The following is a 12,532-nucleotide window of genomic DNA, read 5'->3' as shown; positions in this document are numbered from 1 at the left end:
GGTGCCCATTAATACTAATAAATGCTTAACATCCAATTATCAGTGTTTATTGGCTTGTTAACCAATTGAGTTGTGCGCTCAAATCTGAATACACCCAGATTTGTGTGTGCAACTCTAGTCTAGAATTTGGGGTAAGTGTGCACATACATGATGGTATTGCAGACAGATACGCATGCTTGTGAACATATATGCATGAAAATGACAATAATTTGGCTACCTACAATTCTTTAAGTATATGGATATCTTTTATGGTGTGTACTTTGCAAGTAGGCATTCATATGGGTGAGGTTTGGGTAGAGCATGGGCAGGTAGCATATTTGCACATGCAACTTACAGAATGCTGAAATATTTGCGTGTATCTCCCAAAATGGTGTGAGCATTTATAGCAGTTCTCTGGCTAGCATTAGTTCTCACACCTGAACACATACACTCAAATATACTTGGTTATGCTTACATTCTATAAAGAAATGTATACATTTACTCTTCTGTTTAGAACAGGCTCAAAACAAGCAGTCTAAATGTAGGTTCCTCTTTATAGAATTGCCTTGTTAATATACTCAGTTACCTGTTAATATGATGTCATACTATTAGCGGATGGCACTTCCAGCATCAAACAAGTAGCAAAACTTAGTAAATAAGGACCTTACCATTGTTAATAATCTAGTGTGTACTTGTAGATATCAATTTGAAGTAGAATGGAGGTTTATCAAAAATAAAATACTGCCTAAATAATCATAGAAAACATTTTCAAAGTAGAAAAACTTACCACAAATTGTTGCTTCATCTGATCTGTCATCACAGTCATCTTCCTGGTCACACACCCAGGATATTGGAATACAGCGTCCATTTCCACAGAAAAACTGATTCGTTTGGCAGGTTCTTGCTGAAATTTAATGCCAGTAGTCATAAAAATTGTGAATTGTATATGTGACAGAACAGAAATGCATTTCTCTAGTTTGGCCAGCAGGTGGTGATTGTTTTATATTAAAGCTGTTATAGAAATGTGTATGCCCTCTTTTAGTTTCACTTAGTGAAGAAGTGAATCTATAGTACAGTGAGTAAAACTTGTTGACTGGGCTCTGATTGGCCTGGAGTTTGAAAATACCCAGCAGTTGTCGCTGGTTGTTGCTTCAGTCTTAGCATGGGAGAAAAGAGAGACAGATTCTTTGCTGAGGCTTGGTGAATTATTTGTCCTGATCTTCCCAGGTACTGTTTAGACAGTATGCAAATATTTACCTTAGTGCTATAATTGATTCATATTTCATTTACCTGTTATTGCTTGCTGATTACACTATTTTGTTCCACTATTTGATTTTTTAATAAACAACATTTATTGCCTCTCTGTCTGGACTCATAAGAAATCCTGGTGATTTGTGTGTTTGGTCTGTGAGTGCTTTCTGAGAACTGTGAGACCACTGGGAGTGTGACTCCAGTAACCTAGCAATCACTGGGGATAATTGGAGAGCGGAAGACCCGTTCAGAGGTGGTTGTGACCTAGTGTACAGCACAAGTTGCAGGTGCAGGTGGACCTGAGCTTTGCTGGGGATAGACTCTCTAAGAGGGGCATAATTGAATGGGGTCGGCCATCTATATGGGTGGCCATCTATATAGCCGGTGCCGCAAAGACTGGTCCCAAACTGTATTATCGAAAAAGATGGTCGGCCATCTTTTGTTTCGATAATACTGTTAGGGCCGGCCAAATGTCAGAGTGCACTACAAATTCTGGCCCCTCCCATGACCAAATGCTTTAGATTTGGCCGGGTTCGAGATGGCCAGCATCGGTTTTCGCTGATAATGGAAACCGATGCAGGCCATCTCAAACCCGGCCAAATCCAAAGCTTTTGGTCATGGGAGGGGCCAGAATTTGTAGTGCACTCGTCCCCCTGACATGCCAGGACACCAACCAGGCACCCTAGGGGGCACTGCATTGGACTTCAAAAATTGCTCCCAGGTGCATACCTCCCTTACCTTGTGTGCTGAGCCCCCCAAATCCCCCTCCAAAACTGTACACTACTACCATACCCCTTAGGAATGAAGGGGGGCACCTACATGTGGGTACAGTGGGTTTTGGGAGGGTTGGAGGGCTCCCATTTACCACCACAAGTGTAACAGGTAGTGGGGGATGGGCCTTGGTCCACCTGCCTGAAGTGCACTGCACCCACTAAAAACTGCTCCAGGGACCTTCATACTGCTGTCATAGAGCTGGGTATGACATTTCAGGCTGGCATAGAGGCTGGTACAAAAATGTTTACAATTTGTTTTTGGGTGGGAGGGGGTTGGGGCCACTGGAGGAGTAAGGGGAGATGATCCCTGATTCCGTCCAGTGGTCATCTGGTCAGTTGGGGTACTTTTTTTTTTAGGATTGGTCCTAAAAATAAATGGACCAAGTGAAACCGGCCAAGTGCTCGTCAGAGCCGGCCTTCTTTTTTCCATTATGGGCCAAAGGCGGCCATCTCGTAAAGATGCCCCTGTCCCGCCTTCCTTACCCTGCCGAAATGCCCCCTTTAACTTTGGCCGGCCCTGCGACAGAAAGCAGTTGATGCTGGCCAAAATCGGCTTTTGATTATACCGATTTGGCCGGGTTTAGGAGATGGCCGGCCATCTCCCGATTTGTGTCGGAAGATGGCCACCCTTCTTCTTTGAAAATAAGCAGGTAAGTAACCACGGGTAACCACAGGCAGGTGGCTAGGCATTTTGTGGCAGTATGTTAAAAATATCTATCTATGCAGAGAGAGATGAAAGAAAGAGAAATAGAGAAACACCTACTTCATGGTGTAATGTACCTGTAATTATGATGACAAAGTGTGATGTCTAGATATAGGCAGTCCAATCATTTTACATAATCTTGACTGACACTTAACTAGGAGGTAATATGGAGTATAAGCTTTTATATGCTAGAGAATCCATGTATGGTAGTATAGAGTATTCCATAAAACATTACAGTCTTCATGCCTGTTGGAAACTATCTAGCTTTAATTAGGTAAGAAGGTTGTATACTGGCTGGGAATGTTACTGACCAGGAGCCAAGGGTGACATATTATCTTGATAGATTAACACATAGATTACTGAAATACTGAAAGTACAGAGCCAACTGTGCCAAGCTCTATGGTCAGTAAGTGGGAAGCTGACAGGTCATTGGCACCTTAAAATTCAGATTTTAAATATAACATGGAGACAATAACTCATACGTCCAAGTCAGGTAATTCCTCTAGTAAAAGAGGTGCTGGACTCTCCATATACAGATGGAGTTACATTTTTAGAAAGCTTAGTGTGGGGAGATTAAAACATAAATTGTCCCTCTCCTCTCAACATGTATACAGATGTGGTAACAGTTTTCTAAAATCATTGTTCCCTCTGCTAAAGGCCCCAGTCTCAGCACTGACAGTCCTCCTGATCAAGCCCCACCACAATGCCACTTCTACTCCGGAAGCACATAACTCTTCCTCTCTTGGCAGCACAACACCCCCCATCTCAGCAGCACAACCCCTCCCCCCAGCAGCACTGACCCCCACCCCCAATTAAGCTGCCTCATGACATTCAAATCCTACCCAAGCAGGTCCCCCCAGTGAAAGAGGCCCCCACATGTTGGAAAAATTCTGACACATGGCAGCCTACCTGGCAGGGGCATAGCCAGACATCCAATTTTGGGTGGGCCTGGGCCCAAGATGGGTGGGCAGAAGAACTCCGTCCTGTCCCAGAAGTGATTTGGTCTCTCCCTCTCTCGCCTTCATGCCATATGGTCTTTCAAACATCCCCCTCCCCCCATACGTTTTAAATAGCAGATTTTCACTGGCAGCAAGCAGCAAATAATGCACACTGCTCATGTTGGCTCTACAGCCTTCCCTCTGATGCAACTTGCTGTTTCCACATAGGCGGGAATACATCAGAGGGAAGGCTGGTATGCAGGAAGGACAGGAATTTTCGGCTGGTGGGGCTTGGGAATCCCTGCCAGACACTTCATAGGTGTGCTGCTACTGGGTGGGCCTGAGCCCAAAGTAGGTGGGCCTGTGCCCACCCAGGCCCACCCTTGGCTACGCCACTGCTACCTGGGTTAAACTCTCTTGGGTCTGAAGGCCCTCGAAGCAATCCTCTTTCGGCAGGCCTCCCACCCCCTAACCTACTCCTCAGGCTTACTGGGGATCCCTGATGTCCAGTGAGACAGGAATGAGGCCCACTCATTACTGCATCATGCTTTGGCCCAATCCAGAATAGCCACCCAGACGTCTAGTGGTAGTATTGCTGTATTATGCCTAGGGTTCAGCCTTCCAAATATGGGCAAATATGGAAACCTGATTTCTAGTGGTAATACTACAATATGGTCTTAGTGCCCATTTTGAATTGGACCTAGACACCAAGAACCCCTAATAAAACTTGGGGGTGAGGTGTCAAGGGGTGGTTATTTGGGGGGAGGGGTGTATGCTGCCAGGGGGCTGTGCTGCTAAGGGTTGGGTGGCATTGAGATAGAGGTTTAATTGGGAGGAGGGCACTGGCATTGCAGGGATTCCAAATATCAATGGTTACAGCTGCCCCTACAGCAGGCACTTAGATGTGATTTGGGGGAGGTGTAAATTCTGATGCCTAGGATTCCCCAAACAGATGATGGATGCACTTAGGGAATAGAAATCCACGGGAGACGTATGTGTTAGGCGGGGAGAGTCTGATAGGTACGGATGGGGAGAAGGATCTTGGGGTGATAGTATCTGAGGATTTGAAGGCAACGAAACAGTGTGACAAGGCGATTGCCGTAGCTAGAAGGTTGTTAGGCTGTATAGAGAGAGGTGTGACCAGCAGAAGAAAGGGGGTGTTGATGCCCCTGTATAAATTGTTGGTGAGGCCCCACCTAGAGTATTGTGTTCAGTTTTGGAGGCCGTATCTCGCTAAGAATGTAAAAGAATTGAAGAGGTGCAAAGAAAATCTACGAGAATGGTATGGGATTTGCGTTACAAGACATATGAGGAGAAACTTGCTGACCTGAACATGTATACTCTGGAGGAAAGGAGAAACAGGGGTGATATGATACAGACGTTCAAATATTTGAAAAGTATTAATCCGCAAACGAACCTTTTCCGGAGATGCGAAGGCGGTAGAACGAGAGGACATGAAATGAGATTGAAGGGGGGCAGACTCAAGAAAAATGTCAGGAAGTATTTTTTCATGGAGAGAGTAGTGGATGCTTGGAATGCCCTCCCGCGGGAGGTGGTGGAAATGAAAACGGTAATGGAATTCAAACATGCGTGGGATAAACATAACGGAATCCTGTTCAGAAGGAATGGATCCTAAGGAGCTTAGCCGAGATTGGGTGGCAGAGCCGGTGGCGGGAGGCAGGGATGGTGCTGGGCAGACTTGTACGGTCTGTGCCAGAGCCGGTGGTGGGAGGCTGGACTGGTGGTTGGGAGGTGGGGATGGTGCTGAGCAGACTTATACGGTCTGTGCCAGAACCGGTGGTGGGAGGCGGGACTGGTGGTTGGGAGACGGGGCTAGTGCTGGGCAGACTTATACGGTCTGTGTCCTGAAAATGACAGGTACAAATCAAGGTCAGGTATACACAAAAAGTAGCACATATGAGTTTATCTTGTTGGGCAGACTGGATGGACCATGCAGGTCTCTTTCTGCCGTCATCTACTATGTTACTATGTCTGTATTGTGGGTCACCTCAGATCACTCCTTCTCTTCATCCTCCCTATGCACCTTTGCCAACTAGACATACTCATAATCTTCACATGTAAATGGCCCTATTTCCGAAATAATATTTCAAAATCTGGGCCTCTCTGGACATTTAAATGCTGCCATTAAATATAGAGATGCTCCTAAAATAAATACCTAAAGCTCATAGATTGTATCTATATTATGGAGTGAAAGCAGCTGAGACAAGGAACTTTATTGACTAGTGGAACTGTATTTTTGATGTTAGGTTAGAGGGTTATATATAAAATTTAGAACAATCAGTACTTGTGAAAAATTAAATTGTCAATCACTGAGTTCATGATGCATTTATTAATGTGTATAAACAGATATTACATACTGAAAATGATTGAAAGCACACATTTAGGGCCCTGTTTACTAAGGTGCGCTAGAGTTTTTAGAACACGCTAAAAATTTGTGCATGCTAACGTTACAGACACCCTGACAAGGCAATGGCAGAAAATACAGGGGATTTGCAAGTTCCCACAGTGTTTGTGGATACATCTGTAGCCCTCTCAAGTACTTTGATGGGGCCCATGCCAATGAAGCGAACTGGGAGTGTGGAAGCATGAAAGAGTAGGCAGGACTTTAACATCACAGGAGTAAGAGCTTCATGGGCCTGAGTCTAGCATCAGATTAGGACTGGCCTATGTCACCATGGGGATGGAGTTTCCTGGCCTGGAGAGACAGACTCATCAAGAGAGATTATTGAAGGGCCAATGCTACCCCATTAAAAAGAGTGATTGTTTCTGTGCAGCAAAGGCAGTATATAGAGCAGGGATGGTTGGATGCTGGTGCTCCAGTTGTTTCTTGTGGAGTTGACCTGGGTGGTGTCCGCTTAGCTTCTTTTCTTGGCTGAAATGTGTGGCAGTGTGAGGTAGTATCCTGTAGTGGCAGATTAGCTGCAGGCTTTCAGGCCAGCGTTTCCAGGTACCTTGGGTTTTGTGTTAAACAACTGTAACCCAGTCCTGCTATCCCAGGTTAGGAGGGGATTGAGAGGCACTGCAGGTTTTTATCACTTATATCTCACTCTGGTCCCGTCAGCTCATCCACTCAGGAACCACATGACACTCAGAGGATTAAGGGAACTAGAACATTTATTAACTCTTAACAAGTGGTTTCCACTGCATTGGTTTTCTTACAGTCAATTGTAATTCATATTGCTCTCCAGGTGATCATAAGCAATGGTACAATTCTGGGCTAATACACATGCTTAACCCTCATGTCTGTCCAACAGCTCAGGCAGAACCCAGAGCCAATTTCACACTCCCGATGTATCTCAATACCATCCAGGATGGGCTTCCAGTAACTGCATACTCCCTTCGGGCTGCCACTCTGAAAGTCTCGCTATCAGCCAGGGGTAGAATGCTATCCTACCTGATCCCTGGTTATAGCCAGACTCCCTAATCCACCGAGTTTCTGGCTCCTATAATGGCTGATGCAATACAACAGCTTACTTTCCAGGGAATCAATTCACTGGTTACAATGCTACATGACTTCCTCTTCTCTTGCAATGGATCGTCTGAACACTTAACTCCCATATCCAGAGTTGGTTACTTATTAAGAGGCAGAACCAGAGACAGGATCCTTTCCCCAGGGCTTCCCTTATATATCATCTGAGCTCCTCCCGGATCCTCCAGTCACATCCCCAGTGACCTGCTACCCGGGGCTCACTTTACCATGTTCTTAAACAAACCATGGGTTACACTAGGGTGCTTCAGTCATGGTGAGGATTGAGCCACACCTCATACATCCTTATGCTGCGGTTCAGTTGGTGTCTTCTGACTGAGGTGTTGGGGGAATGAGGTTATGGAAGAGTCTTCCTGCTGTGTATTCTTTTCCACAGGTGTCTACTGTACATGTGACTCCTCAGTTACAGTGGGTGGATGGAATTCCCGCTGCTGTCAGTGAGGGTTTGTCTGTGCCTGATGCAGTTGATATGGTGATTCAGAGCTCTTCTGGGCAAAATTCAGCAATGCCTGTGCCTGGCTAGTTGGCAGTGGCTGTGCCTGTGGATCAAAGCAGAGCTGTTGCAGTGGAGGAGAGTTCATCATCAATGGAAGCAATGCTTTAACCAGGTGAGAAATGTCCTGGATTCAAACAATTGGAATGGGCACATGGAGGACAGGTTAGATAGTAAAAGAGGGGATGAAGAGCAGCAAGTGTAAGAGTAAATGAAGAAGGAGGGGGGGGAGGAGCTGAAGAATGTGGAACTCTGGTGTTAACCTTGGTGTTGATGGCAGGAAGGTATCCGAGAACATATTGAACTGGACTAGGGCATTTTTACAATTATCAAATGTCTGGTGCAAGTATTCCCCTGAGTAGTAAGGCACGCTGTTGGCTTATGTGGATACAATATTAGGAGCATTTTAGCTTCATAACAATTGGTGCTGGATGAACTATGATGAGGCATTTTGGCATACTATGAAGGAGAACATGCATCTGCCATGAGGCACAGAAGATATCAACTTGTATATCAGCCCTTGAGGTAAGTGGGTTGGATGGAGGTATAGAGAAGGGGCAGGATTCTGCAGTCACAGGCAAATTTTGGACCTTTTGGGTGTCTGAAGAAACTGTCCCGTCCCCCCCCCATCTGTGTTACTTTCACCTGGGGGAGTTGTCTTCTGAGGTTTAACAGATCTTCCTTCACATGTCTGCTCAGTGTGTGCAGCTGCGCATTCAATGACAAAAATGCCAAAAATCATCAGCTGAATCTGCTCCCCCTACCAAGAATTAAGGATGGTTTGTTATTGTTTGCTCCCATGCCTATTAGTATGGCCCAGATGCAGAGGTGGATAGATATTTATTGAAAGCTTAAGGCACGTTTGGGTTGATATTCATAGTGATTTAAGCAAGCAGGAGCCTTTCTTGACCGCTTAAGTTTCTTCCCGCTGCCTAAGGGGGGATTTTCAACGGCACTTAACTGGAGAGTGCCACTGAATATCCCCACAGACTGCCCAACCAAAAAGTGGGCAAGTCAGAGAAGATGCTGAAGCTTCAGGTCCAATTGGTCAGTGAAATGCAGAAAGTAAAGCATCTCTTTGAGTATTACAAAATTAACTTGGCTTATTGAATTTTGCTTGCTGTGCTTTTGACATGGTTCCCCACAGGAGGCTCTTGAATAAACTTGACAGGCTGAAGATAGGACCCGACGTGGTGAACTGGATTAGGAACTGGTTGACGGACAGACGCCAGAGGGTGGTGGTTAATGGAATTCACTCAGATGAGGGAAAGGTGAGTAGTGGAGTGCCTCAGGGATCGGTTCTGGGGCCAATTCTGTTCAATATATTTGTGAGTGACATCGCAGAAGGGTTAGAAGGTAAAATTTGCCTTTTTGCGGATGATAATAAGATTTGTAACAGAGTGGACACCCCGGAGGGAGTGGAAAACATGTAAAAGGATCTGCAGAAGCTAGGAGAATGGTCTAAGGTTTGGCAATTAAAATTCAATGATGCACTTAGGGAGTAGAAATCCATGGGAGACGTAGGTGTTAGGCGGTGAGAGTCTGATATGTGCAGACGGGGAGAGGGATCTTGTGGTGATAGTATCTGAGGATCTGAAGGTGATGAAACAATGTGACAAGGCGGTAGCCGTAGCTAGAATGTTGCTAGGCTGTATAGAGAGAGGTGTGACCAGCAGAAGAAAAAAGAGGTTTTAATGCCCCTGTATAAGTCGTTGCTGAGGCCCCACCTGGAGTATTGTGTTCAGGTTTGGAGGCCGTATCTTGCTAAGGATGTAAAAAGAATTGAAGCGGTGCAAAGAAAAGCTACAAGAATGGTATGGGATTTGCATTACAAGATGTATGAGGAGAGACTTGCTGACCTGAACATGTATACCCTGGAGGAAAGGAGAAACAGGGATGATATGATACAGACGTTCAAATATTTGAAAGATATCAATCCACAAACGAACCTTTTCCATAGATGGGAAGGTGGTAGGACATGAAATGAGATTGAAGGGGGGCAGACTCAAGAAAAATGTTAGGAAGTATTTTTTCAAGGAGAGAGTGGTAGTTACTTGGAATGCCCTGCCGCGGGAGGTGGTGGAGATGAAAACGGTAACGGAATTCAAAAATGTGTGGGATAAATATAAAGGAATCCTGTTCAGAAGGAATGGATCCTCAGAAGCTTAGTGGAGATTCGGTGGCAGAGCCGGCGGTGGGAGGTGGGGCTAGTGGTTGGGAGCGGGGCTAGTGCTGGGCCCTGAAAATGGCAGATACAAATCAAGGTCAGGCATACACATAAATAGCAGATATGAGTTTATCTTGTTGGGCAGACTGGATGGACAATGCAGGTCTTTCTCTGGCATAATCTACTATGTTACTATCATGCTTATTTTCGAAAGAGGAGGACGCCCATCTTTCGACACAAATCAGGAGATGGGCGTCCTTCTCGCAAGGCTGCCCAAATTGGCATAATCGAAAGCCAATTTTGGCCGTCCGCAACTGCTTTCCATCGCGGGGATGGTCAAAGTTCATGGGGGCGTGTTGGCAGGGTAGCGAAGGCGGGACTGGGGTGTGATTAAGAGATGGCCATCCTCGGCCGATAATGGAAAAAAGAAAGGCGTCCCTGATGAGCACTTGGCTGACTTTACTTGGTCCATTTTTTCTTGCGACCAAGATTCAAAAAGGTGCCTGAACTGACCAGATGACCACCGGAGGGAATCAGGGAAGACCTCCCCTTACTTCCCCAGTGGTCACTAACCCCCTCCCACCATAAAAAAAACAAGTTTAAAAATACTTTTTTGCCAGCCTCAAATGCCATACTCAGGTCCATTGCAGCAGTATACAGGTCCCTGGAGCAGTTTTAGTGGGTGCAGTGCACTTCAGGCAGGCGGACTCAGGCTTATCCCCCACCTACCTGTTACACTTGTGGTGGTAAATGGGAGCCCTCCAAAACCCACTATACCCACATCTAGGTGCCCCCCTTCACCCGTAAGGGCTATGGTAGTGGTGTACAGTTGTGGGTAGTAGGTTTTGGGGGGGGGCTCAGCACACAAGGTAAGGGAACTATGCACCTGGGAGCAATTTATGAAGTCCACTGCAGTGCCCCCTAGGGTGCCCGGTTGGTGTCCTGGCATGTGGGGGGGGGGCAGTGCACTGCAAATGCTGGCTCCTCCCATGACCAAAGGGCTTGGATTTGGTTTCCATTATTGGTTTCCATTATTGGCGAAAACACTGGTCGCCCATCTCTAAGGTCGGTGATCTCAACATTTAGGTTGACCATCTCTAAGGTCGACCCAAATGTTGAGATTTGGCCGTCCCCGACCGTATTATCGAAATGAAAGATGGACGCCCATCTTGTTCCGATAATGCGAGTTTCCCCGCCCTTTTGCGGCGCCATCCTCAGAGATGGGCGCCCTTAAAAATGGGAGCCCCCATTCAATTATGCCCCTCTATGTTACTATTTTATGAGTTGACCATTTTCTAGGAGATTATCAGTGGCCATGTCCAGGGTTATAAGCAGCATCATTTTCGCAAAATCACACAAGGATTCAGGGCTGATTTATGCATTTGGGATCAATGGGAAGAACTATCTTTAACTGACTTAGAGTTATATCTCTGATGCAGTGGGTTGTTCAGGCATATTCTATAATGCGGTGCATGTAAATTCTAAGGTACACAGTCGAAAAGGGGGCATGACCATGGGCATAGAATCGGCGGGTTGTAGACATTTAAAAAAACTATGAGCACTATTATAGAATACGCCCGATCTGCACCAAACTTAGGTACAGGTATTTAGGCCTGGTTTTAGGTGACCTAAATGGGTGCACCTACATTTTAATAGTGTTTTAACTACAGGACTTCAACAACGTTCAGTCTCTTAATATGTGTATAAACCAAAATTTCCTATAGAGACTCACTTTAATTCAATATATATATATATATATATATATATATATATATATATATATATATATATATATATATAAAACAATGCTCCTTTATTTATAATCTAGTTAAAACTCTATTCAGAAATTATTTCACTATACCAAAAGCCCTAAGCTTAAAAAACAAAGTCTCTTAAGTGATCTGAAACACTTGACAATGTTATAAAGCATTTAGCTGTCACTTATTCAAATACATCAATATCAAATATGTCAATACACACTATAATACACTTAATTTCAATATCAATATTTCACTATAAACTGATATTATCAGCAATCTCAATGCCTTATAAGAGTCACTTAGTTCTTCTTGAGACTTTGAAGATAAGCTTGAATCCTAGGTCGAATGTTTTCCAATTCTTCTAATTAGAGTCTTTACAATAATGCAAGCTTTATAACACTTCCCAATGGGAATATATCACCAGTTGGTGATCGCTAAGATAATTCTCCACCAGCTGCCCATTAGCACTCATATCACATGATATGATAGGCTTATCTTGCATCAAGAAGTGTTTATTGACATATTTGATATTGATGTATTTGAATAAGGTACAGCTAAATGCTTTATATCATTGTCAGGTGTTTTAGATCACTTAAAAAACTTTGTAGTTTAAGCATAGGGCTTTTGGTATAGTGAAGTACTTTCTGAATAGAGTTTTAACTAGATTATAAATAAAGGAGCACTGTTATTTTATTATATTTATTGAATTAAAGTGAGTCTCTACAGGAAATTTTGGTTTGCACCTACATTTTAGTCACAAGAACAGTGCGTGAACGTATTCTATAAACTATGCCTAACTTTAGGTGTACTTTACAGAGTCATGCTAATTGCATGGTTTTACAGTGCCAATTTTAAGGTGCCATATATAGAATTTTCCCCATAGTTTATAGTATGCTATAGACTATTTGCCTAACTGGGAGACACACACATGACCTGCCCATGCTTCACCCAAAGGTACAC

The 12,532-nt window shown here is 44.5% G+C and overlaps 1 protein-coding gene across 1 annotated transcript in view; it reads right to left on the bottom strand.

The window, feature by feature from the left end:
• LRP1B (LDL receptor related protein 1B) overlaps positions 1-12,532 on the bottom strand; it is a 1,639,960-nt gene that overhangs the window by 949,878 nt on the left and 677,550 nt on the right. The window contains 1 exon segment of the mRNA XM_030210865.1: positions 767-883. Within this exon segment, the coding sequence (XP_030066725.1) occupies positions 767-883 (117 nt within the window).

Source organism: Microcaecilia unicolor, chromosome 7 (assembly GCF_901765095.1).
Source record: "Microcaecilia unicolor chromosome 7, aMicUni1.1, whole genome shotgun sequence".
Taxonomy (NCBI): Eukaryota; Metazoa; Chordata; class Amphibia; order Gymnophiona; family Siphonopidae; genus Microcaecilia; species Microcaecilia unicolor.
This window is presented reverse-complemented; position numbering and strand designations above follow the sequence as displayed.